Genomic DNA, 25953 nt, shown 5'->3' with positions numbered 1-25953 from the left:
GGAGAACCATGGTAAGGCAAGCTGTGTAGTGCAAGAAAACAAACTGAAATCTAGAACACAGGGTGGAAAAAAATGAATTGTCTCGCACACTCACAATTATAAACCTACTTTTTTGCTCTACCAACTTTTTGCTACAACGGTCTTCTTGGTTTACACAATCTAGTTTAATTGCAAGCCAGTGTCCAGGATTAGTTAAGTTTGAGTATTGTTATCCAATATATAAATTACATGAATAGACTGAGGAATACCTTGGTAAAACTAGTCAAGGTTCACCATACACACAGGTGGTTTATTTTGGGGTTTCTGGGCTCTTTTTTCCAAAGGGTTGTCCATGATTCTCTATTGTGCCAGGCCTATGTGCATGAGATCTAGGTTTTCAGTTATATAATCAAGAAATACCTCAGTCTGTTGGCCAAAGCAAGCTGCTGGTGTGTGCACTCATATAGATAAATCCAGCCCAAATTCATCCTCAAAAACCCACTCCTATAGAATATGCCAATTTTTATGATGTAAACAAAATCCTGTTTATCTTGGCTTTTTGTAGTCTAATTCAGAATTTCCCTCCTTGAGCCTTGTGAAGTTTAAATACTATTAATAAGAACGAGGGTTGAGATTTCATCTTGAAGCGTAATTTCCTTATGTAAGGGAAGTAATTTATGAATATTTCAGAGGACTACGGGTTGTCAAGGCCTCCAAAACACTATACCAACTGTTGCGACCCTATTTATTTCGTGAGTAACATGTTCAGAGGCCCTAGCATTACAGATTTTAACCATTTTAATTTAGTAATCCTTCAAATCAACTTAATGCATATTATTTCAGTAATCTTAGCCCTAGAGCGATAAGCAATATATTGATAGTATTGGCATATAAAAATCCCGAGTTCTTTTGCCTTCAGGCAAGCATTTCAAGACTAATTTATCCTATCCCTAAATTATCTAATGCCATTCTCCACCTCCCGTGGTCCTGATACTGTCTATTTAAATTAATCTATGGCAGCAATTATCCCAAGGGAATACAAAGCTTCTTTCATAAAACCAGATCACCACCACCACTACAGCACATGAATAGACTCCTCACTTAACCTGCCTTCCTATCCTAGAAGAGGAAAGGAGTATCACTACTCTAAATAGCGTATTTCAACCTGGTTAAGTTCTGACTTGTGGCAACCTCCTGGTACCAATTTTTAATTAGTCAAAATTCTTCCAGATCCAAAAGTTAGGAAATCCAACTGACACTAGCTTTAAAAAATAAAACTTTTCATTGACAGGATAATGGGTGGCTTACATGCATCAGTTTAATTTTAAGCCAACACCTTGAGATGCTATTAGGCCTGGTTGCTTTTCCAAAAGTGTGCTTATACCTTCGGCCAGTTAGAGGGCAGAGAGATCTTTATTGCAACGATTTTTTAGTGAGGGCAGCTCATTTAGTGAGACCTGTGCCAGATGGCCACACTTCCCACCCCCACTGTCTTGCTGCTAGCCTACCCTCTTCCACCTAGCCAGACACCTATAAGCAGTACTACATTCCTTCATACAGGCTCTTATGTCTACAAAACTAGGCTCCTCAACCTTTAATCTATCCCTTATAATTCAATCCCTATTCTGGGCCATTCTACAACTCAACTTGCATAACCATGTAAGTGGCCAATTCTTATTCCAAAACCGGTTGAGAATTTTTAAAATCTAGCAGGAATGGAGTTACTTAGTTCCAGATGCTTACTGGAAATGCAAACCTGCAGGGGTGGGGGTTCTATGTATTTATAACAGCTATCAAAAGTACAAGAGGCATACATTTGAGACACTGTAACCAAGTAACAAATTAAGGTCTGCAAATATTGTCTATGCCCCATTAACAATCTTTTCAATCATCCAGTTACCTAGATTAGATGCAGAATGGCATCACAATTATGAGTACTAACTGTGGAATAAGACTGCCCATGTTATTCTGATCTTGGCACTGCACCTTTAATAATGTTTGAATTAAGGTAACCACATTAAATGATCGCTACAGACTTGGTCTTGGAAATACTAAATATGTAAGTACAGGCATACCTATTTTTTTTGTGTTCTGCAGACACTGAGTTTTCACCAATATCGAGGCAAGACCCACCAATAGCAAAAAGATAAAGACTTGAATTGAAGGTTCTGGTGGGTTAGCCTTTTTAAAAAAATAGCAAAATAAGTATTTTTTTTTTTTTTTTTTTAAAGACACTACTATTGCACTTTATAAGACTATAGTATACTGTAAATATAACTTTTTAAATGCACTGGTAAGTAAAATTCATGTAACTCACTTTCTACTGTGATGGTCTGGAATGAAACACGTAGTATCTGATACTCTTGTACCATATAAAGGTCAGCAGGCCAACAAAATAACCTACCAAAGCAATTTCCCTAGAATTGGCCATGCAAATAACCGAAATTCAGAAGAAACAATACAGAGAACATGCATTTCAGGCACCATCAGGGCAAGGGTGAAGACTACAGTTATTTAACAATACCACCCCCAAGTGGAGATGATCACTCCTGCATCTAGTTACTCACTCAACATATTTTGCAGGAATACATAATTTATGCTTGGTTTAAAAAACATCAAAACAAAAAAGCCCAGCACCAAATATATACCTCAGGCCCAAGGGACTAAAAACTATAAATGAGCTAATTATAAGTAACAAGGTTAAAATAAAATCTTTGTAAACTGAGTTGTACCAGCCTTTTACTTTTCATTTGCATTTATTTAACACAGTTCTCAGAACATTTGAGTGAAATTGGGCCTCCTCTGGTAAGCAAAGGACCGGAAATAATATTTAAAAAATGAACAGGCAGTCTTCAGTTCATCCACAACACAGTAGTGTTCCCTTCTCTTTTCCCAAGCTCCAAAGCACCCAGTTTTTTCCATATAGTCTAAAAGCTAGAATGAAGAGTACATTTGTGGTGGAATGTATTGTCACTTGCTGATAACCAGTTGAAATACCATTATCCCCTTATAACAGCTTTAATAGCCTTTTAAAACCATACATTGTGTAACTCTTTTCTTACTCCCTGCTATATATAATACAGATTACATAAAGGCTGACAAATCCACATTAATATAAGCATTAAGCATTTGCTGTATTGTTAGTTCTAATACTAGCAGTACTGAGTTACAGAGCATAATTTTTAACACTTAGCTGCAGGTATATTAAGTATGGTATGTTCCATGGACTGAAGGAAAATGGGCATTTTTTGTCTTCAAATTTACTACTGACAACCTAATCTGAACAGTTCTGCTAAGCACTGATGTTAGAAAGAAAAGTAAAAATCAAACTTTATTGTTGCTCTTTGCCATTTGGTAGCATTTTACACACAGGCTTCGATCTTCAGAATACCCTGGATTCAGTAGAAAAACCTTTTAAATGAAGTTTTGTACAATAAAAACTTCTCAGCAGTCAAAATTTAGACTGTAAAAAAATACATGCAAAACATACTTTTCTGAAAACACTTAACTTTGAACAAAGCACCAAACTACACAAATGCAGAATGAAAACAGCATTTCAACTCCACCAAAAGTAGTCATCATAAAAGGTGTAAAAGTCACCTAACTTCACTAGGCACTGTTCACTTTTTAAACAGGAGACAATAAAAATATTGTCCACAAACAATATCCAAACTAGGGCAGGTTTCAGAAAGTCTTCAGCTTCATGCTTTAATAGCGACCTGGAATTGAGGGCGGGGGGGGGAAAAGGCATCATTACTGAGAGAACTGATTATCAAGTATACTTTAGTGTTGAGAATTTTAGATTATTCTGCCACTCAGACATTCCTATGTACCAGATTTCTTCTGTGAAAATAGAGGAAGATGTTCACACAAGAGTTGCACTAGAAATGAGAACCAATGTGAAACAATAGAACTGGGAAGCATAACTCAATCTAAGCTAAGGTTTTAAGTCACTCATATGTTCCCAAGCTGTGCAAAAATTAAGCACTACTTAAAAAGAAAAGCTACAAATGGTGACAGTATATACATTTAGTATTTTAAATAGCAACAAGATTCTAAGGGTTGTTTTCACACGTTCTGGAATCCTATAAATAAAGTTTGGGGGATATATACTTATGATTCAACTACTTGAATTAAACCTTTCTCTGCAAAAGAAACACTGTGCTGTCATTTGATAAGTTAGGGCAAGCCATACTATTACAACATATGAACTAAATAATATCGAAATAAAAACTTACGAGGTGAGTATGATCGAGATCTGGAACGTGATCTATATCCTCCACGACTATAGTAAGGAGAAGGTGACCGCCTTCTGTAAACAAATGTAAAGACAGTCTAAGACTCCACAGATCACAATCAGACGAAATGATAAAGATCATACACAATCCCTTTATCTGTTTCTAAACTAGAAAGCCACCACTGACCCTCAGAAATTTTGCATTAGTCATGAGATTTCAAGGTCTGATCACTCAAAACTACCAGAAGTCAGCCAGCTGGGTGTGGCTCAGCGGCTGAGTGTCGACCTAGGATCCAGGTGATCAGGGTTCAACTCCTGGTGAGGGCACATACTTGCATTGTGGGCTAAATCAATGACTCTCTCATCATTGATGTTTCTATCTCTCTCCGAAATCAATAAAGATTTATTATATTAAACAAAACAAACTACCAGAAGTCAAATACTCCTTGCTGTGTTTCATCCATCGATAATCTGCTAACCCATTTAAAATTCTATTAAATAAAATATATATAAAAAAAGAAGTCCTTTTCCACTAATTCCAAACACACCCTCAGGAACCACACCCAAAACAAATTTCATTAGTGCATCAAAGCAATTTCATTTTGTGTAAGCAAGACTGACTTGTGTTCACATACGTATTCTGAGACACTTATTATAAAAAACCAACAAAGAAAATGTAGCACAAGAGGAAAGCTACCAGGAACAGAGACTAAAAATATCATGGGCTCTTTATCAATAACCTCATACCATCATTCTCTCATTAAAGTACAAAACCGTATCACTGAGTAAAAGCCTAATTTCTGCAAACAAAAACAAACAGACATCGCTTGGGGCCAGTTACAATATTTTATGAACTTCATGCAATCCAATTTTGTGACGAGACTTATAATCTAACTACCAAAAGACTAGTAACAGAGTGTCTTCACACGAGCCATCTCTACTACTGTACAGATTTTAAACCCTCTCCGGCATACCTGTAAATCTGATCCCTGTCTTGAGCAGCTCTCCATCCTCCGCCTCCGCCTCCTCCGCCTCTGTAAAGGCAGAAATTCATTCGTTTTAATGAGTTATTGAAAGAATACACAACTCATACAGTAAAACTGGAAAAAAAAAAAAAAACAAACAAAAAAAGAAAAGTGAAAAGTCGTTTCTTGTAAGTAAAGTGATAAAGAGCTATTTTTGCCACCCTTTTAATAAACTGGCTTAGAGCTCACTCTGGTGGCTAAAACATGTATCATTAGAACAAAGGATATTTCTAAGTAAATGCTCGTTAATGAAAATAAAAATCAAAGCTACCATTTTAATAATATTCTCAGCTTCCACGAAACAATCCCTCAAGTGCCACTTAAAACAAAAGGACTCTAAAGACGCTGGATAATTTCAGGGCAACCTTAGGAGCACTTCTATAAGATAGTAATGCATCAATAATTGTCAACTTCTTAAAATGTTACCAAATCGTGGGCATAAAAAAAGATATCCACACCCTAACATCACACCAAAATAAGGTATCATGGATTACTACTGTGGCCAATACTTACTAAACAATTTACATTTTGACAAGGCAAGTTCTAAATTACCTGGTTCTGCTAAAATAAACTTGCCCTTCATTTTTATCTTTGAAAGTATTCTCAAAGAGATGTCTTGTTTTTCAAGTATGAGAGGCATTTCCCTACCAACCCCCTAAAAATTTATCAATAGTTGGGTAACGAACAAACTCTCAGCATTAATACAAAATTATTGTTCTTAAATACTTTTATGGGCTCTTCCAAAAAGCATTTTTACCTGCCTTTTAGTGTATTATACATTAGACATACCCAGAAAATGTGTTATTCAACTTACCTGTATGATCTGCTATAGTAGTCCCGATCATCATAGCCTCGATCGTATCCTCTGTCGTAGTAATCACGGCGGCGTGAGCTGCCACTGTGAATAATAATATATCTTCATAAAATATCAAGTGGTCATTCCTATCTTTCTAGGATAGATAACTTAAAAAAAAAAAAAAGTAACTTTTGCTGTTAAAAACTATTCAGATATTTGTTAACAGTAGCAAAGGAATGCCATGCTCATTTGGAGCTTAATAGTAACAGAACCTGCACAGCCAAGCTCTTTAGGACATGACTGGGAAATTGCTTCAAGTGTGATCTCTCTACTCTCTTCTTCTGGGCAAAAATTTCATATAGGCCTGCTATAAATCAACTGGGAAATGAGTATTACTTCCATTTGAATTCTAATTGTTAGTGGATAAACAATGCTTATTTTCTTCCCTTGTAACAAGGTACATACATTTAAAAAAATCTTTTCATTAAAGAGGCACACATATCCTACTAATTTGCTTTTAACTTTAACTTGCCAATACCACATTTTTCCCTAGAGGAAAATAAATATGGTAATACAGTTTTGAGAGAGGGAAAATGTTCAGCCTATCAGAATATGGTCATTATGGTACAATTCTCTACCTTATATAAGAGCATTATTTTTAAATTTAAAAATGAATTCAATTCAGAGCAGTCAGTAATATACACACTGGTAAGAAGGATGACAAATGAGAACTGTCTGTTCAGTGGAAAAACTAAAGTCCGTGTTTCCCACTCTGCTTAAGGAAACGAAAACTAAAGAATGAACTTAAGTATTATTTAAAACTTGATTTTAACTATAATGGTTAAGTTTCCATTCTGGGGAAACGTCTAAATCAGAAATATTTAATTAGCCTGGAAAAGTCAAATATATGGCATGTCTTATGATAAAGTGGGATGGGATCTATGTAATGTTGTCAACCAGAATTTGTGCCATCAACAGCATGTTTCCATTGAATATGTTTTATCAAATAGTTTTAGCCAGTTTAAAAAAAAACAGGAAAAATGATTTATACCATGGCAAGACTAGATGAAATGCCAAAGATTTCCCCGCAGTACATGTATTTCTTGGAGGAAGTGAACAAACAGAATCAATAAAATTTCTACCTTGAAAATAAACTTACTAGGTAGGTCTCCCCATGTAAATTCCTGGTGTTGGGGTATGTGGTCTTTTTGTTATAGAGAAATCAACTCTGATTCTCCGTCCATCAAGTTCCATTCCATTGGCACGCTCCTTTGCCTTCAAAAAACACATTAAGTCATCATATACACCCTGGACAAAGTCACAAACTATCCAATATCTATAAATAAGGTCTGACTGATGTTTCATTTAGATGAATTAAATAATTTTAATGTTGGCAGAACATTATGGCCTACAACAACTTTGTTTCCCCTATTAAATTTTAAAAAGCTAGCCATGAAACTCAGAAAAGTTTATCAAAAAAGCCACAGTGGGAAATTTAAACCATGAATTGAAGCAATTATACTATTTAATAGCAAATTTCCAGTGCTTCTAGCTCTAAAGCAGTACATATTTGGCAAACTGAACCATAAACTAAGATGTGAAATAGCTAGGAGTGATAAATGAAAATTACATGAAATTCAAATTTCAATGGCCATAAATGCTTTATTGTGATGAAGCCCCAGTCATTACTTTACAAACTGCCTATGGCCGCTTTTGTTTACAAAGGGCAGGATTGAAAAGTTGTGACTGATATCCTAATGGCTCACAAGGCTTCAAATTTTTACTAATTTTTAACAGAAAAGTTGATGGACCTCTGCTATGGAAGTAAAAAGCTGGAAGACAGCTACATATAGTTCCTTCATCTAGAATACAGTCATTGAAACAGTATGCACCTCAAAGCAAAATAAATCCTATTCCAAAGACTTTGCAGTTTGCTCACCATTTAAAGAACACCCCTCCATGTAAGTAGATTTTAATTTCTAATTCCAATTATGCTATCTTCTAGTTTGAAGTTTAAGGCCTCAGAAGCTAGTTTCTGATACTATTGATTCAGATACAAAATATTCTATTTCTCAAAAAGCTAACTGTGGTCCTGTAGCAAAAAAGTATCTTTGGGTACCAATCATTACTAAAATTAAGCTGAATGACATTGTAAACCATCCTTTCAAATCTCTCAAGTTTTAGTCATCTATCATAATTACTTTCATTTAGCTTTCCATTCTTCCTTTAGTAGTTCAGGTTACTCTTTTGTTTTCAAAAATTAGTTTACTTTTCATAAAACTACTATATAATTTTATCTAGAGCTGAATTCCTAATCTCAACACTGACCTCAGATGGTTTATCAGTTTCCCAAACTTTTCCTTATAGGGCCCTTGGAGATGACTTCAGCTATTACCCATATGCAAGTGAAGTCAAAATTCTTAAAATGTGGCCCATATTCACGCTATAAACTTAGTCTACATACAAGTTTACTTCCTACATTCTGCCTCAAGTCAATTAGTATCTAAACTATAAAATCACTTTGTTAATATATATTCAAATCAGTTCCTTTTTCTTGAGTCATATAATTTTTAAATGTTCTTCTCTATTGTAGAAAATGGCTCATCGTAAATAGAGTAAATATTCTAGAGTATCCTTATATTTTAGATAACTATATTTAGTGTGTGTGCGTACACACACACACACCACACCTGGAAACAGTCATATATGAAGTGCTATGTCAGAATTTACTCCAAAATAATGTTGTGGTAGTGGCAGGTGAATAAGTTGGAGTACAGCAGGCCAGACATTAAGTATACAGGGGGAGGAAGAGTGAATCAATTGCCCCAAGCCCTACTTTTTTTGTTAGTCTGTATATATTTCAAATTTTCCATAATAAAAGGTTGAAAAATGTCAAAGTATTACTGACTTCAATCTGTTCCCAGAAGAATGCTCCTTTAAGCTACATTTATGCATCCTATCCACAATATAAAAAAACTGTTCTTACTCAAGTACTTAAGAGTTTACAATAGAACTATTTTACAAGGCACAGGTATGCTTTTACTTACTTCCTTGGCATCATCTACATTTTCAAAATATACAAAGGCAAATCCTCTTGAACGTCTAGACTGCTGGTCGTATACAATAGACACATCAGCAATGGGGCCATATTTGGAGAATACTTCTCTTAGATCTCTTTCTGTAGTGTACAAGCTCAGTCCAAACACTCCAAGACAACAGTTGGGATCAGGATTTGCCTAAAAACAGAAAAATGAATTTTAAACTTTTAAAACTTTGTCATAAATCAAATAAGAAAACCATAAACAAATTGCCAAAAGTGTCACTACCAATAAAGTAAATAATAAACAGACTACTAAACACTTTAAGTAGGAATGTGTTATAGCAAGAACGAGCAGAAAGGATTACAACAGGAGTAATTTCAACGTTAGAATTAAATGGAGGGAAAAGGGGGCACATACTACTGGAAAAGAAAACTAACTTTTTTGGGGGAGACTGGTGGGCAACTTGACTTTATTCTAAGAAATGTCCACATTCACAATATGTATACATAAGGATAATCAGAATAGCACCGTCTCTACAAGTGAGAGAAATGTCAAACTATTAAAATGCTGAATTAAGATATACCACCCATACAATAGAATGCTCTGAACTGCCAAAGATATAGGGCATGCTAGGCTAGATTCTATTTTTAGAAACATTACATACACAAACTATTCACATAAAACACAAATGAAGTCATAAAGATGTGTACTAAACTGTTTTAACAGGTATTAAGCAGCTTGCTTACAATCATAATAAAGAAAAACGAGCAACATCTTGCTGACATTCCAGTTGCCATAATGAATTTACCCCAAGTTTTCATCCCCCCCCACACATTCACTCTAAATTCCATTCCACTATCAAACACCCTCCCCCAAAACCATTTAGATTATACAATAAAATCACAATATAAACACACTAAATGCCACCTCATTTGAAACCTCTCATGGAGAAGAAAAAGCCTTACTACCTGAAGAAACTTGCTTACAATTAAATAAAAAAGCATTATGTAAAAGGTATTAAAACTACCCAGAAAACTTGAGTAACCTGAGTATTGAACAGATATATATACATATATATAGATGTTATATGATGTGATGGACTAAAGTTATAGCATTAGTTATATGGAGATTTTTTATTTGATGTGCTGAGTTACCGATGTAACAACATACTTAAATGTGAATGATAGCCCAAATTGTAGATCATTACATGGGTGACACCCTTTTATTTACTAATTTTTAAAAGAATGAGACGGAGGGGAATATTGGGGGCAGGGGGTGAGAAAGAGAGAAACCAATTTGTTGCTCCACTTATTTATACATTCATTGGTTTATTCTTGTTATGTGCCTTGACCAGGGATGGAACCCACTACTACCTTGGCATATTCAGGACGACTCTAACCAAGTGAGCTACCTGGCCAGGAGCGGGATACCTTTTAAAAAGAGATTTTCTCAAAACACTAAAAAGCCTCAAAAGGTAACTCGTGTATTCACCGTCAATGCGTCACTGTCAAATAAAATCAGTTCTTAGAAAAAAAAGACAGGACTGTACTAAGTGGTTTTATAGTCCATTGCTTCAAAACCACAGAATATTTTTCACCTTACCCGATTCCCAACATGACGTCTGCGAGTAGACATGGGAGAATGACTGTGGCTATGACGTCTTCGATAATCTCGACTGTAAGACCTGCTACGGGATCTTCTATGGGAGCGAGACCGAGATCGTGACCTTGTATAATGCCTTCGAGAACTTCTTCTGGATCTAGACCTGCAAAACAAAAGCTTCAAGGTCACGACTCAATAGCTGACAAGATACACTGCTTTCAATTCTTTTAATATTCTATTCTAGAGTTAAACTCTGGAAGACGAAACTCAATCCAGGCATATACTAACACGATACTATCTGGGGTAAGGGTATCAATACTTTCCCCCTGTATCAGTAGTCAATTCAGCTCCGCTAGGAAGAGTTCCAAAACCACTAGCTCTTGCCCAACAATTCTTAAAACGAACACATTCAATTATATTTTGAATATCAGAACACATCCACCCACACTAGCTTGATCTATATCCCCCCTCTCAGAATACCACCCTATTTTCCTGCTCTCATTATGCCCACCATTCACTTAAGATAAAATCAACATGACAGTAGTTCCCTCCAGCAGTGTTTTAAAATCAACCAGTTACTCTGAACTAGATAGCGATAATCTGAATTGTCATGTAAACCCGGAAGGACACATTGTAAAAGAGAAGAGGTGCTGCTAATTATGCCTGTTAACAGGCATATACTGAGGCTGTCCTGAGCAAACCAGGATGTATGGCCTACTCTTGACCGTTAAAAAAAAAAAAAGTACGTGTGGTATTATTTTTGTTTTATACGAACATGTAGTAACACTAGACTATTAAAAATTGCAGTGACTGAACGCCAATGTTCTGCAGTGTATTTGCCATAGTAATAAACAGTTTACTTAAACTCATAGTGAATCCTCACAATTCTGAAGAACTGGTACTATTACTAACTTGCCTTAGTAGATAAGGAAACTAGGGTAGGAAAAAGTTAAGTAATCTGCCCAAGCCAGGAAAAAACAGAGAAGATATGAAGCCTAACTAACTTAAAAGCCCAGGTTCGTAACCACTAAACGTAGTCTTCGGTCTCCCAGAAGTTTTAAGTTCATTTCTAGTAACAATATTATACAGGCCAACAAATGATCTAACCCTCTCTATCTTCCTAGTTCACAAACCTCACACCAATTTCAAAGCTAAGAGTAACAGAAGGAAATCCCAAGACAGTCTTTCTTACCTAGATTCAGATCTGGACCTGGACTTTGATCTGGAACGCCTGGAATCTTCCTTGGAGCGAGACCTTGCAGGGGTATGCCTTGCAGATTTCCCAGATCCATGAGCACTTCCACTTCTGGAAGCAGAACGGGATTCCTACACGTAGATGTCAAAAGTTTAATTTGTATACTTTCTGGGCAACTTTAAAAACAAATAAGCTGCTGTGAGATAAATGGTGAGGGAAAGCAATCCCCTTCCAAGATAAGAAAACACAGGTAAGGGCAGAACTGAATATACCTGGTATAACAGTTACATTGCTCCAACTGACTTAAGTAGATTAACTTGAACTTCCACCTTTTTGGAGCAGGGGTAAGAGTTAACTGACCCCACTCCCTTCAGAAAGGGGTGTCAAAGCCAAGCAGCTGAGGGATTGTCCAAGGACTGTGTTTAGGGAATGTTACTCCATAAAGACTAGGGTGAGAAAGAACCTTATTAATAACTATGATATCTATCCTTTTATACCTATTTCAATCAAGTTACCACCAACAAAACCAAAACCCTATGAAATTCATAAAACTTACTTTTTAAAATGCTTTTGATTTTTTAAATAAGACCTCAGCTTTTCAAATTATATTTTTTATTCAGTGGGAAGAGACAAGGACCATCTTTTCAAATCCTAGAGAAATGTAGAAAGCCTAGTGGAAAGCAAGGACCAGCTTGAAGGACACTAGAGAGATAAGACCCTGTTCCATCTAACCATGGTGGGAGGCCCTGTAAGACCCTTAAAGAAATCAGATGGAGCTACAGCAGAAAGGCAGTGAACTGTGCAAAGGTAAGAGTAGAGAAGGTGCCAGAGCGCTATAGCTTCCTCTGTTAAATGGAGATGAGCCAGGGCAACCAGAAAACAAGCTAGAAAAGCTATTTAAAGTACCTATTAACACCAGAACATTAAATTAGGAGCTTCTAATCTAGGCTCAGAAAGGGAATCCAGGAATTACAGACAAAACCCAAATCTAGGTATACGCTATATACCCATAGCTTTCCCAATCAAAACTAGGGCTTGTCAGTGAGGCAAAAGACAGATCTCTCTCAAAACAAAAACTAGCAATGGAATGGGTAAATAGGATAACCTGCAGTTCACTAATTATACATATATAATTAGTAGTGGAACCAGAGAAGCATTCTGCCAAGCTGCAGCAACAGAAAACTGGATAGAGAACACCTACACTCGCACTACTGATAGCTAACTAAGGATCATCAAGCAAGACAACCTTTATTTCAAGTTATCCAATCTTAGACAAATTAAAAGGCATGAAGTCCAGTGAGTCCACCCAAGATAGAGCAAAAATGGCCAGGCTCAAAAGGAACCAACATTACTGTAGAGGTAAGAACAGATGTTGAAGATGCTGGATACACGTTATCATAAAGAGACCAACCACCCTGTGTGGTAGACCTTTAGTATATTCAGGCTATTCATAAAAAAAGATAAAAGAAAAAAAGAGGACACAAGATTACTTTAAAATTATAGCCCCAAACATTTTAGACTATGTTCTGGATTTACAGCACAATGGAGAAAATTTGGAGGACCCTTTTTCCTATGACATTCAGAGGAAAAAAGTTCATATGCACAATGAAGAGACATTACAATTTGAAGATTAGAACAGGGAAGAGTTAACTCAGCCAGTAAAATGAGTTTTGGTCTCTAGGCCCAAAACAACTTTAGAAACTTTCCAACATTTCAAAGTCATTATAACATGGTGTGATGTGACATGAAATGTGAAACTTTCCATTCCTTCCCTCCACGAGTGACTGTAAAGAGAGCCAAAGAAAAAGATGGCATTCTTAATTGGACAAAGTTGCTTTCAAAAAATGGGGGCATAGTTTCTACCACAGGCAAAAACTAATTTAGAAGATAGTAATAGGGACCCAAAAGGTACTAACTGCCTTTATTACACTGTTAGAACAATTATGTCATGGAACAATTATAACCTTTAATGGATACCAAAGAAAACAACTTGCTCTGGAGGGAGAGCAGAATGTGGGTGCTTCACAGTAAGAGTTAAAAGATTACCGACAAAGCTATTGCAGTTAACTGAAGCCTGTCAGCCTAGAGATCTGAGTAGAAAGGAAGAGAGGGTAAAGTCAAGATCCTCCTCCTTTAAAAAGCCTCTTGCTTCATTAAATAGAACAGCTGAAATGCTTTTTACCGGTCTGTCCACTAAGAGAAGAGAAAGTATTTCTAAGCTGTAGATTTCCCCCCATGAAATTCTTATCAGGTCAAGAGTCAGAGATGCAGTAGCTGTGAAATTATAAGACTTTTCACTCAGCCTCTGAAACTAACTAGCATATGCAGATATCCTGTGAGAAATCACTTCTTCAATCAGGAAAAGGGGAAACACCAGAAAGCAAAAATTTCCCCTTCTATACTGATACTTGGTTAGGCTAACAGCTAAAAACAATGCCTCCAACTTTTTTCATCAGGGAAATTCTTAAAGAAGTTAAACCCTTTTGTAGTTATGCTGGCCATTAGCTGGTTTGGAAATACATGCAAGGAAATTTAGCCTAAGAGAAATGAGATCTAAAATTATTAGCCAAATCTGAAAGCACATAGTTAACTTTAAACCTTAATCCACAGGCAAATCTGTAAAACCAGCTAGGAAAACCCTCTACACACAAGGAAACTCGAAGTCCACTCTCGGCTGACAAAACTACAGGTGCCAACATATTAAAACCTACCAGAAGAAGCACTACTCTGGACTGACATCAACACCTTAAAAGAAAAGGAACACGAACTAAGATGAGCATAATTAAAATAAAGATAAAACCCCCCTGAAGCTGCTTAAGGAATTAAATTCTTATAGACTGGATCTTAGTCCTATACAAACATAGGACCTACAGGGAACACACCAGGAAAAAATAAACTCAGCCGTCTAACAAAACACCTTAATCTCCACCTCCCTTTTCTGAGAAGGCAGTAATACTTTAGAAAAACTTTTGAAAAAGGTGACAGAAGTGGAAACAACCATCCAATTGCTAGGTTTCTCCTGAATTATTTTAAAAACTGGATGCAGTAAATCAGATTTAAAACTGGCTCTTATAAACCTACACAGCATTTAAAAATGCAAATCCCCTACCTGAAGTTGATTTTAGTAGGTCTAGAGTTGGGTATCTACATTTCTTAAAAGCACCACACACGTTTATGATGCTTGTTAAGGCTCACTGATTTAGTCAACTTCTAAAGTTTTATGCACCCTACCTATCTGGTTTTCCTTGGCAAAGGCATATTCCTGGAACCTTGTTTGTGTTCTCTCTGTGTTCCACCTGCCCCACACCCAGCATTTATCAGCCCTCTTGGGGCATGTACCTTACTGCCCAGGACTGGAGGCCTGTCCCTCCCTCTTACCTCCCCAATACCCCCCCCCCCATGGAAACAAACACCTGAATGGATGATATGGTCAAATAACATCAATATTTATTTTCACCCTTTATCTACCTTAGGACCTTTAATCAAACCCTAAACTGCCTTCTTCCCCTTTGAGGGCTAGTAAGTCTTCTCTCTTTTGGACCCCAAGGACCTTTCAGGTCTCCTAATAAAGAATCCATGGGCTTGAATAGAAATACCCATTCACATCACTTTTACCTCAACTCTCTGCCTAACTGGTGAAGTAATTCAGAATGCAAAGTTAACATTATTAATGTCATTAGTTTGTATGCGGCAAAAAATTTTACAAAGCAGTAATGGGGCAAAGCAAATGCTGGAAACTGCCTCCTATAAATGGAAAATTCCACCTTCCTTGCAAGATACAGAAATACTATAAAAAGGCCAATTTCACATTGACAATAGGCCCTATCATCTCAGAAAATGGGATCCCTCTAGAAATGCAACTTAAGCCACTTTTTCGATGAGCAGGATCTGACAACTCTCAGAGGAAAGTTTTTTTAAAAAGTTGTAACTGAATTTATTGGGGGTAACATAGGTCAATAAAATTATATAGGTTTCAGGCGAGAGGCAAAGTTGTTTAGGTTTTTCATTTCAGAGAGAAGTGATAACCTTGGCTTCCCCAATAGAGTAGAAGACAGCTGTTGGTTGGCTACCATTGAGTGTAACACTTTGATGTGTACTTGTTCCATCCAACTGAAGGTAACATCATTACAACCATCTGACTCTTCTATTCAGCTAAAACAAAACACATAGAAAGGAAAATAACAGAACTTTTGGATTTATTCTCCCAATAACAGTGGGAGTGGGGACCAGAATAAAGCTACTTTATAATCTATACCTCTTACATCATTATAATAGCTAAGTGTTAATAGCAGAAAATGAGAAAAAGAAATAAAGCTGATTTCAGAATGAAGCACCTGCTACTATTGCCACTTTGAGTTAGATACCTGTTCACCTGCATGTGTGACTCACCTTATTCTAAGGGAAGCCACTATATTTTTAGTAGTAACTCTTGTCATTCAGCTGGAATAAGTATTAAAAAGAAAAGGATTAAGAATCATCCTTGTGAATTTAGTACACATGCATCTTAAAGTTAGGACCTAAGTGGTCATAGCTTTCCACTATTGCCATCTGTAAAGAAGTTAATGTTTTTCATAAATGCCAAAAGTATCCTGTTCAACGTTTTGCTTTGATTCTGAGGGTTTGGTTCTGTAACCACCCTGGTGACAGTCGTTAGGAAAATCTTGACAACATCCTACCATATAGGGTGGGGCAAAAGTAGGTTTACAGTTGTTCCTATGGAAAATACAACAAATTTTCAAATACTCAAAACTGTAAACCTACTTTTGCCCCACCCTGTATATTCCTCAGTACTGGAGGGCAGGGGTCAGTGCATAGTAAAAGTCCAGGCGGGTGGCAGAGACTACCAGTTGCAACTCTGGAGGTACTCATTCATGCCCCAGGAGCAGCAGAGTTAGAAAGAGGAAAAATCTAGAGGAAACAACATGAAGCCAACTGTTATACATGCTGGAGAGCTCATTCCTGCCTGGTATTTGACTACAAAGGGTTATTTTTTAAAAATTGCATTTCAATATAATTTGTCTAATAAGTTAAAATTAGAATTACCTAATTTAAACGTTTCCCCTGGAAGGCACTTCTTTACCCTGTATATATTTTCTTCTATTAAACAAATAATGCATGCATGTTTAGCAAAATATACAGGGACACATAAACAGACTAGTAATTACTTAGCGTAGTGCTTTCTGATTCCAGATTACTTCTTATCTTAACTTCATTTTTATTTCTTTTCTTCATTCTTCCGTTTCAAATTCTGACTTCTTTCATCTTCCCCACTTCACACAAATTGCTCAATATTCTACAAGTGGGACTTCTGGTCTGATAATTAGCATGCATTCTTTCTTTAATTTTTTCAAATTTCAGCTTCACTTATTCCTGAGCTTCAAATACTCATTTATAAAACTTGTCAAATGACGACTTCCGCATTTTCCTTCTTCAACATTAACCTTAATAGAAAAAGAACAGGATGAAGAATATTTTAAAACTCCAGGATAAAATCCAGTGCCAAAACTGAAACTAGAAAAAAAAAAATCCCTTGTTTTGGATTAAAAAAATACCTAGAATATGCAGCTCAAAAAACTGAAACTATATAGTTTCCTGTTGGTTCTAAAATATATATGGTAATCAATCTCATTTGTCTATTCCAAATAGCTTTATCATGCTTAAGTTGAATGTGAAGTGCGCGACTGAACATTTACTGTTCACCTAACATTTTTAAGAACTATAATTACATTTCACACTTCTTATTTTATCCATCAATAGAAAATATGTTAAGTGTCAAAAGCACAACTCCAGTCAAAAAGTGACACATTAATACAAAAGTGCAAGAAAGGAAAGCATGGACAAATTCATTTGTACAATAACAGGGCTCAGGGCTGGAAAGGTTTACAAATTGTGACTTGTCTTATAAGGTCGAGAAAGGTATTTAATGTCACATATTTTTGTACCACATATCTAAAAAGCTCTATAGAAAGACAATGTCAGGGAACCTGAAAGTTTGGATTATAGTTAAAGTGTTCAACCTACCCCTAGAAAGCTGCTCTAGTGAGATTTTAAATTATGAATGGTCCAACTACTAAATTTAGAACTAAAACCAAGTCAACCAACTACTGTAGTCGAGTAGCTATGAAGGAAAGCAATACAAATTAGAATGCAACATTGGTGTTTCCAAATAATGTTGTAAACTTTCCCCCCTCAATGAACAAATATTAAAATCTTCTGTGGTCCAAAGGAGAAATTCTGCTTTTAAAGGTGGCAATATGGAGAAAAATTATAGCCCACCTCCTGAAATTACTAAAGATTTAACATCAATAAAATATAATAGTGTGTTCCACACCCTAAACAAAATGATGCCCTCATAAAACACTCTAGTTTTCCTGCATTTCACCTTATGACCTTTTGTTTCAGTGTCAACAATTTTCCTCTTCTAGTTTTATTTTCTTTCTGGGAAAAATAAAGCTTTCTTAAAAAAAAAAAAAAATTAAAAAAAAAAAAGTTAAGTCTTTATACCCATCTGGGCATAAAGACAGCCACGGCTATTGTGGAAGTGCTGTGATGTCTTTTCTAAGAAAGTATATTTTTCAATATAGTTTTAAAAAGTCAATTATTGTTTATTTAACCCAGGAAAAATTTTAAATAGCTTTTTATTTAAGGGAGTCACAGTAATTGGTTTTCTTTTATTATCCATCACTAAAATGTAATGGGAACAGTTTGCTGGCAGTACAAATGTAATCGTGGAATCAGAATGCCCAAGCAGGTTTCCTCTTAGGGCTCCTAAAGAGTAGGTACAGATACAGGTCTTAGATGCAGAAGATACTGGAACAGAGGCCAAAGCCCTAGATATCACAACTTTTCAATATGGATGCCTTCCTTCTGTTATTTCATTACTCCTTCCCAACCCTTTCCCTTATTTTGTATTTGAACTACAAAATACACTACTAAATAATGTAAATATGAGATTTATTCAACTTAGCTACTAAAAGTGGCCACTTTATAAAACCAGAAAACCAACTATTGAGCTAATTACTTAGTTAAGAGATCCTACTTAGAAATAAGCAGCAACTTGTCCCATTATCAACACAATTTTCTGTTAAAACGATTCTAGGAGTTACAACTAAAATTCAAACTATTTAAAAATTGAGAGGGAGCAAATCAATCCTGCCATTATGGTCAATACTCTTATTACTATTAAGGGCTATTTAATCTTTCTGCAGCCACTCTACCAGGTTTGGTGGACAGAAAAATCCTCAGACTGAGAATATGCTCTGAAAAAAACCACCATCTGACAACCCCTCAGTTTTAAGCCCATGCTTTTGATAGATCTCTTGCAAAAACAGTACACTCATAAAACATTCAGTACTTTCCAGCAAAAAGCAAGTTTAAGTATACCTTTTGACTTTCAGAAGACTGCCGTTTAATCTAGTATCTAAACACAAAAATCAAAGCAAAAACTGGGGCCCTCATCTCATGCTGTCATACTAGACTGCATATGTTGATAAAAGTAACAATCTGAAAGTAACCTCCAAAACCCAATTCAAAGCAAAGATTTTTGGGAGCTTGAAGACTTTCATTTGCTGTGGAGAAGAAATTTTTCCTGGCTTGCAGCTTTTAAAAACAAAACTTAAAATACCTAATTAAATGTGACCCCTCCCAAAACTAACCTAGGTAAAACACATTTCCTAAACAACAATCAACCCCCATCACTATACACTGTGAGAAAATAATACAATTTATGTGTAAAAATGGATCAACAAATGACATAATGCTAAGGCACAAAGGATATACACAATTGTGGTTCTGTCCTTTTGAGCAAAAATGTCAAGTCAACTATAAAAATATTAATACTTATCACTTAGGTTTGGGGTTTTATTGGCCATAAATGGAACTGGATATACAAGAATTCCATTTAACACATCTCTCACCATCTGAATTCCTCATCAATTTTTTCCAACAAAACCAATATTACTTACCTTATAATCACTTGGAACTTCAGTTTCAAAAATGCCACCTTCTAGTTTCAGACAATGCCCACATTATGAAAACATTCTTCAAAAGACTCATACCTAATCACTTACAGTGAAACAAAACAATGCAAACTAGTTTCTCCCACCTCACATAAACTCAATCCTTTATTAAAAGGAATTTGGTGCAATGGCTACAGTTCTCTAGAAAAGAAATAGATTGAGATGTTTCAGTTATGAAAATTAGAATTTGGAATTGGGGCTAAATCAAAGAATATAAAAAGCAGCCTAGATTAAGCAGAAGAAAAGAAAAACTGCAGAATCTGAAAGGCAGTTTGATGGGATGGTATCCAGATACTGCTCATGCCCGTAGAAAGAAAGACTAAATATAAAGCACCTATACTGCAAACACATTACTTCTATAAAAACAGCCAATATTCTATCAAATTGTAACATAACTGTTAACAGAGTACCTCTTATGGCAAAGGTGTCAGCCCCTGTGCCCCCCCCCCAGGCTATTTTTGGAAATCCCAGAAGATACTTTAATTTGGAGATGGGAAAACTTTACTTTCGCATGGGTTTGGCCAGAACAGGTGAGTCAACTCTAATTAGAGACATATTTATTGAATTTAAATCAACTTTTGACACAAAAATCCCAGGTAAAACGTAGATTCTGCCTTATGACTGTGACATGAACCACAAATATTCAAGAATGCACCCTATGTACATTTTTAAAACAAGACACAATGAGACACACTAAACAAGTTCTAAGAGGATAACTTATTACTTAGGTACCACACACACACAACCATTCTGTATAGGAGAGGAACAACTTCCAATGTCTGAAGGATGGGGGTGGGAGAATCTCTGGAGTTACTTACGGTGTGAGAAAGTGGATTAGAGATTTATATAAATGAGGGGTAAGATGACAGCTGAACTGAGATTTGTATTAGTGATTTACACTAATACAAATATTTTAGTGTAATGTTTGATAGCCTACAGGCATGTCCAAGATTGCATGCCTGAATACAGTTTTACTGCTTTCAGGCACTTTCAAAAGGAAGTTTTTGCTAATCAGACCTGACTGTCCTATCTACCTAGCCCTTTTTATGGTATTTTATTTAACTGTTCTACTGACCTTTATGGTTTGCCAAGCATTCTTTGGAAGTCCAAACACGTTTTAGGTCTATTCTAACAACTTCAGGTTCCAACCACTGGTTGGAAAGCAAACATACAAAACACCAAAACAAACAAAATGGAAGTATCCCACAACTTCAGGTTTAGAAATCTCTTCCAGGAAAAGTCAAGACTCCTGAGTAAAAAAAAAAAAATTAATTTTCTAACATGTAGCTTAAAATTATGTTATAGTTTTCTCTCCTTCCACAATTTAGTGAATACCTATTTTCCATGTAACAGCGTTGTGAAAACCACTGCTATACATATATTACTAGAAGAAAATATGTCCACTTAAAGAAAAATTCTAAGTAAGGCACACCTTTTGACCTGTCAAAGAACCAGGACCTTACTACAACAACTGTTTCCCTTATGTAAAATACACTCTTTTCCTTTGGGCAAATTTTCACCTCCACAAGCACACCACAAGTAACATACTCAGGTGCTTTCAACTAAGAGCTCTGCTAGTCAGAAACCAGTCATTTTGCAGTCCCTAAACAGTGCAAAGTTCCCAGCGATTCTTTTCTTTAGTCACTGAGGACTTAAAATTACCATCTGCTTTTCAGTCCAAATACCAATGACTAGTTTTCATAGTATATTCGACTAGTAGAAACTAGAAGCCACAGCTATAGCGCGTGGGCCCAATTCAAACTTTTTTACCCTAAGAAAGCAAGAGTTTAAAAAGATAATCGCACACATATTTGGGTAAAAACATAAAAAGGAAATATTTACCTGAATGTATAAAGGAGGGGCCTGATTAGCTCAACCAAACCAGATTTGGCGCCAAAGCTACACAGTAAATTCGCTAATGTACCAGGAGTTAAGATAGTTTATTTTTAAACCACTTCAAATTTACACAAGTTTGCTAAGGCATTTTAAAAGGTTTACCTGACAATTACCGAGACTTTTAAGGTGGCTCTACCAGAAAGGGAAAAATCTAAGACTGTAAAAACATCCAACTTATTCCCATCAAGCTAAAAAATCTGGTTCTATGGTGCTTTTTATCACCCTTAAAACAAATTCTCCTTAATCTCCAAATAAGCAAGACTCTGCAAGCCTTGCATTGTTGCATCATTAAAACCCACACCCAGCAGCCAAGCTTTACTTCGGGCTGTTTAAAACCTGGGAACTGTTTTATTCCTGAAATTTAATCAACCCTCGCCGAACTCCACACCCGGGAGGTGGAGACTTTAAAAAGAAGAAGAAAAAAAAAAAGACCGGCACAAGTGGTCCACAGAATCAGAATGCCTCGAAACAAAGGAAATAACGGCGCCATAAATTGTTGCCTGCCAATTTCTCCTATACAATCCCGTGGAAAAATATCTACTCAGTAAAATAAGAAAATCTTAGACCTAGTGGTCTGTTTTACTTGCATACTCTGATAACGAGTTTTTGTTTTAAAGCCCCTTCGGTGCCAAAGAAAAGCGCTCCATGTAGGCCTAACACAAAACCCTAGTGCAATCTCAAACTAACGGGCCGAGAACTTAGTCTACCTCAGATTAGTTCTCCCCACCCTAAAAGAAGCCCCAAGAACACAATAGATTCCATCCTTTGGGTCCATAAGACGATCCTTTCTTAACCTAAAAACCAGGTGAAAGACCCCAAAGAACGCCATTTTCCTTTTTCTAATTCTCCAAGTAGCCCTGTAAAGTGCGACCCCAGCCCGCGTGGACGCGCGGCTCCGCCGCCATTTTGTGCCTTTGGCAGCGCGCCCAGCCCGCCACCCCAAGATGGCTGCGGCTAGGCTTCGCAGGAGCAACGGCGAAACAAGATACCGCTCCCCTCCCCCAACACCGAGGGGACGCAGCGGCCATTTTTACTCCCCCTTATAACAGAAAAAACCGCCGACTCGCGTACGAGGCCACATAAACCTGCCTGTGGCATTCTTCACGAATAAAAACACTATCCACAAAGGCTTTTTCAACCCGACTCCAATCCTCCGGGCCTTAGACTTCGGAGCCGAAATAGCCCGTCTCCCGGTCCAAGGCCGATGGGCCTGGAAAGAGATGTAAGAAGATGGGACCACACAGCCGCCCCCTACAGCACCTCTACGTACCCGCTCTCCGTAGTTCTGCTCGCCGCTGTCGCTCATGACTCCTAGCTGCTGCCGCCTCTCAGCTCGATGTGCTTCACTCGAAGCTGTCAACCTCTTGCTCCTTCTTTATAGAGGCCTCGCCGCAGCCTGCCAGAACGAACTAGTTTCCAAGCCGCTGGGAACCGGACTGCTCCGCACCGCCTCCACACGGGCTCTAACTCTCCCGGATGTGACGCAGCATCTTTAACCAGGCTCCGCCCCCTCTCGGAACGCGCGCTTTGTTGGCCCCGCCCCTCGGCGTTCGTTTCCCCGTCCTGCAAAGGAGCACGGCGAACCGGATGTGACGTGACACCACCTTTCGCGGAGCCCTGCCCCCATCGGTGTGTCTGTGAGGCGGGAAAGCGAGCATCCTGGTTGGCGTCTGTGGTGGTCGCCGCAGGCTGCCGTGTTGCCGCCAGGTAACGCCGGACTCCTTTCTGGAACTTCCCAGGGACACCGTCGTAGGCAGGGAAAGGAAGGAGATGTCCGCGGTTTCTCCCATCTTTCATTTATTTTTTTGTGCCCTTTTTTGGTTGGAGAGGCCAGATATCCGTGTACTGGGTTCTGTACTTTACATTTATTTAGCCTTCATTGTAGCTCTTTCCTTGTTGAATAAACGGTCATTTGATCAAGTATTAAGCGCCAAAGCACTTTACAAGATCTAGATGCACTGAAATCAGGTAATCTCTATTCCCGAGAATGTAAATACACATTTGTAAACTGATTTTAAGTGCTAGAGGCACGTACAACTATAGTAATGTCACAAGGAGGGAAGGTTAGTTATACCATCACCCAAACAGTATAGTACAATATTGCCCCTTACCTGTGGTTTCACTTCCCATGCTTTCAGTTACCTTTGGTTGACTGTGGTCTGAAAATATTAAATGGAAAATTCCAGAAATGAACAAATCAAATTTTTAACTGTGCACCATTCTGAGTAGTGGGATGAAATCTCACGCCATCCTCCTCTGTCTGGCCTGGGATGTGAAGCGTCCCTTTGTCCAGCCACTCCAGGCTGTATACTCTCCCAGCATCGCAGTGCTTGTGTTCAAGTAACCTTTTTTTAATTTAACAGTGGTCCCAAAATGTAAAAGTAGTGAGGCTGCCAAGAGAAGCCATGAAGTGCTTCCTTTAAGTGAAACGGTGAGTGCAGTACAATATAGTGTTTTGAGAGAACCACTTTTACATAACTTTTATTAGAGTATATTGTTATAATTGTTCTCTATTATTAGTTACTGTTGTTAATCTCTTACTTTGCCTAATTTATAAGTGTAACTTTATACATAGGTATATATGTATGGGGAAAAACTGTATACGTAGAATTTAGTGCTTTGTGTTGTGTCCGGCATCCAGTGGGAGCCTTGGGACATAACCCCTGTGGATGGGGAGGTGGTGGTGGGGGTGCTACTGTAGGGTAAAGAGCCCAAACTTGGAAGTTAAGACCTCTCTGTACCTGTTGTTTCCCCTTCCATTAAAGTAAATTTTGGTACCTGGCTGATGAGGTACTTTGACATAGCATTTATTTTTAAAAGATTTGTCCCTTCACCTATATTTCCTAAGCCTCCTTGGTAGCCTCCCCCTGCCAATTTACCTCGAACAGAAAAAACACTCCTTCCCCAAACCCCTCTGCCGATTATTATTTTAGAGTAGGGGTCAGAAAACTATAAAGGGGAAATAGTAAATATTTTAGGTTTTGCAACCCTGTTTCATCTACACAGCTCTGCTGTGGTGCTGCAAGAGCCCACTGCAGACAACAGTAAGTAAATGGGTGTGGCTGCCTATGATCCATGGCTCTAGTTTACCAATCACTGATTTTCAGTACCAAAATTAAATCTACTTATATAAAATACATAGCAAGATAAACAATAACTTGGGGCTTAAAAGGTACGTAATTTTTTCCCTTTTATGGAGTCCTTTAGGAAATGCATCATGTGATGTGTAGGAAGCATCCTCTACTTTAGATATATTTGTACAGTTTCCTTCTTTTCTTACCATGACATATTTATTAAGAAAGGGTAATTTGGAGCCCAGTGCATGACATGTACTGGAGTCCGGTACATCTTTGGGGATGTACATTATTTAAATAGAAAGTGAGATTACTTCTAGCATTATAGGAACCCCAGCTCCCAAATAATAATGACTTCTTTGTAGCAGCAAGCGCCTACAGCATGCCTCCAATGTTATACATTAAAGGGCAGTAAGTTCTCCCTGGCAGTTGTTGCAGCAATTGAGAGTCATATTTTCATATCTAGTATAGGGATGAAATTGCCCAATATTTTTCTTTGTAGCAAGTAAGGTGGTTGGTGAAGACTCAGAAAATGGATTATCAGGTGAGCTTTCCATACAGATAACTGGGTCCAAAATGCGTATAACTGGTTCAGCCACTTTTGCCACTGGAGTGCTGCAGAATTCAACTGTTGGTGGAATCATTTTTTGACTGTTAGTTCCATCATTTCCCAGAAGATGAGCATTTACTGCTTTTGCCAGCTCGTGATTTGTTAATGCTAGTTCTGCTCTGCTGTGAGGTTGTGTGCTAGGTTAGTGAGTTTGCTCTCTTTAGATTTCACATATAAATGAAATCATATTTGTCTTTTTCTGTCTGACTTACTCATTCTTTTTTATGGCCAAGTAATATTCCACTGTATATATAGTACTGGAATATTTACCTGGATATTTCAGAGGCTTATAAAAATTAACACGTTCAAATCGAAATTAAAATAATCATTTTAATATTCTACCTCTCCTCTGCCCTCTAAATGTCTCTGCTAAAACTTTTTCTCTCTTCCCCTCCTCATCAATTCTATTTCTTGTACTTTAAAAATTTATCTTTTCCTCTCTGTATCTCCTGCCTCACCCCATCCTGTCACCTTTTGTTA

The 25953-nt window shown here is 37.2% G+C and overlaps 1 protein-coding gene across 2 annotated transcripts; it reads right to left on the bottom strand.

The window, feature by feature from the left end:
• Positions 1 to 3284: 3284 nt before the first annotated feature.
• On the bottom strand, positions 3285 to 23228 carry TRA2B (transformer 2 beta homolog). Of its 2 annotated transcripts, XM_016200085.2 has the most exons (9): positions 23060 to 23226; positions 11873 to 12006; positions 10681 to 10843; positions 9085 to 9273; positions 7197 to 7312; positions 6056 to 6139; positions 5191 to 5250; positions 4218 to 4291; positions 3285 to 3698 (listed from the first exon to the last, which is right to left on the bottom strand). In XM_016200085.2, exons 1-9 carry the CDS (start codon positions 23093 to 23095, stop codon positions 3688 to 3690), a joined length of 867 nt encoding a protein of 288 aa, XP_016055571.1. In that variant the 5' UTR covers positions 23096 to 23226; the 3' UTR covers positions 3285 to 3687. The 2 variants fall into 2 exon arrangements, with proteins under 2 accessions (XP_016055571.1, XP_087674375.1); XM_087818249.1 differs by lacking the exons at positions 3285 to 3698; positions 4218 to 4291; positions 5191 to 5250 and adding an exon at positions 5289 to 5316 and having other exon boundaries at positions 23060 to 23228.
• Positions 23229 to 25953: the final 2725 nt, after the last annotated feature.

Source organism: Miniopterus natalensis, chromosome 6 (genome assembly GCF_054644295.1).
Source record: "Miniopterus natalensis isolate mMinNat1 chromosome 6, mMinNat1.hap1, whole genome shotgun sequence".
Lineage (NCBI taxonomy): Eukaryota > Metazoa > Chordata > Mammalia > Chiroptera > Miniopteridae > Miniopterus > Miniopterus natalensis.
This window is presented reverse-complemented; position numbering and strand designations above follow the sequence as displayed.

Excerpts from the sequence above, each read along its gene's own strand:
- TRA2B (XM_016200085.2), bottom strand. The coding sequence starts at position 23,095 with ATGAGCGACAGCGGCGAGCAGAACTACGGAGAGCGG. Across the intron at positions 7,313-9,084 it reads ATGTAGATGATGCCAAGGAA|GCAAAGGAGCGTGCCAATGG; the intron begins GTAAGTAAAAGC and ends TGTTTTTTGAAG. Across the intron at positions 5,251-6,055 it reads TACTATAGCAGATCATACAG|AGGCGGAGGAGGCGGAGGCG; the intron begins GTAAGTTGAATA and ends CTGCCTTTACAG.